At 45.9% G+C, this 773-nt stretch overlaps 1 protein-coding gene across 1 annotated transcript in view; it reads left to right on the plus strand.

Moving 5' to 3' along the window:
• Window positions 1–222, plus strand: part of LOC111651438 (2-oxoglutarate dehydrogenase complex component E1-like) — a gene marked incomplete at its 3' end in the record, with an annotated part of 10,992 nt that extends 10,770 nt beyond the window's left edge. The window contains exon 5 of the mRNA XM_023401381.2: window positions 39–222. Within this exon, the coding sequence (XP_023257149.2) occupies window positions 39–222 (184 nt within the window). The remainder of the gene's footprint in view (window positions 1–38) is intronic.
• Between the last annotated feature and the right edge of the window lie 551 nt (window positions 223–773).

The raw sequence follows: 773 nt of genomic DNA on the forward strand, positions 1-773 counted from the left end.
CCCACCCCCTCAGTGACCCTGTGGTGGTTGTGGTTCAGATGGCGTACTGTCAGCACATCGGGGTGGAGTTCATGTTCATCAACGACCTGGAGCAGTGTCAGTGGATCAGACAGAAGTTTGAGACTCCAGGAGTGATGCAGTTCACTCTGGAGGAGAAGAGGACGCTGCTGGCTCGCATGATCCGCTCCACCAGGTACACACTGTTACACACTGCTACACACTGTACACACTGTTACACACTATACACACTGTTACACACTGCTACACACTGCTACACACTGTTACACACTGCTACACACTGCTACACACTGTTACACACTGCTACACACTGCTACACACTATACACACTGTTACACACTGTTACACACTATACACACTATACACACTGTTACACACTGTTACACACTGTTACACACTATACACACTGTTACACACTCTACACACTGCTACACACTATACACACTGCTACACACTGCTACACACTATACACACTGCTACACACTGCTACACACTGTTACACACTATACACACTGTTACACACTGCTACACACTGCTACACACTGTTACACACTGTTACACACTGTTACACACTATACACACTGTTACACACTGTTACACACTATACACACTGTTACACACTGCTACACACTGCTACACACTATACACACTGTTACACACTGCTACACACTGTTACACACTATACACACTGTTACACACTGCTACACACTGCTACACACTGTTACACACTGCTACACACTGCTACACACTATACA

This window comes from Seriola lalandi, unplaced genomic scaffold, assembly GCF_002814215.2.
Source record: "Seriola lalandi dorsalis isolate HSWRI2012SDOR001 ecotype SW California unplaced genomic scaffold, Sedor1 jcf7180002053635, whole genome shotgun sequence".
NCBI classification, from domain to species: domain Eukaryota; kingdom Metazoa; phylum Chordata; class Actinopteri; order Carangiformes; family Carangidae; genus Seriola; species Seriola lalandi.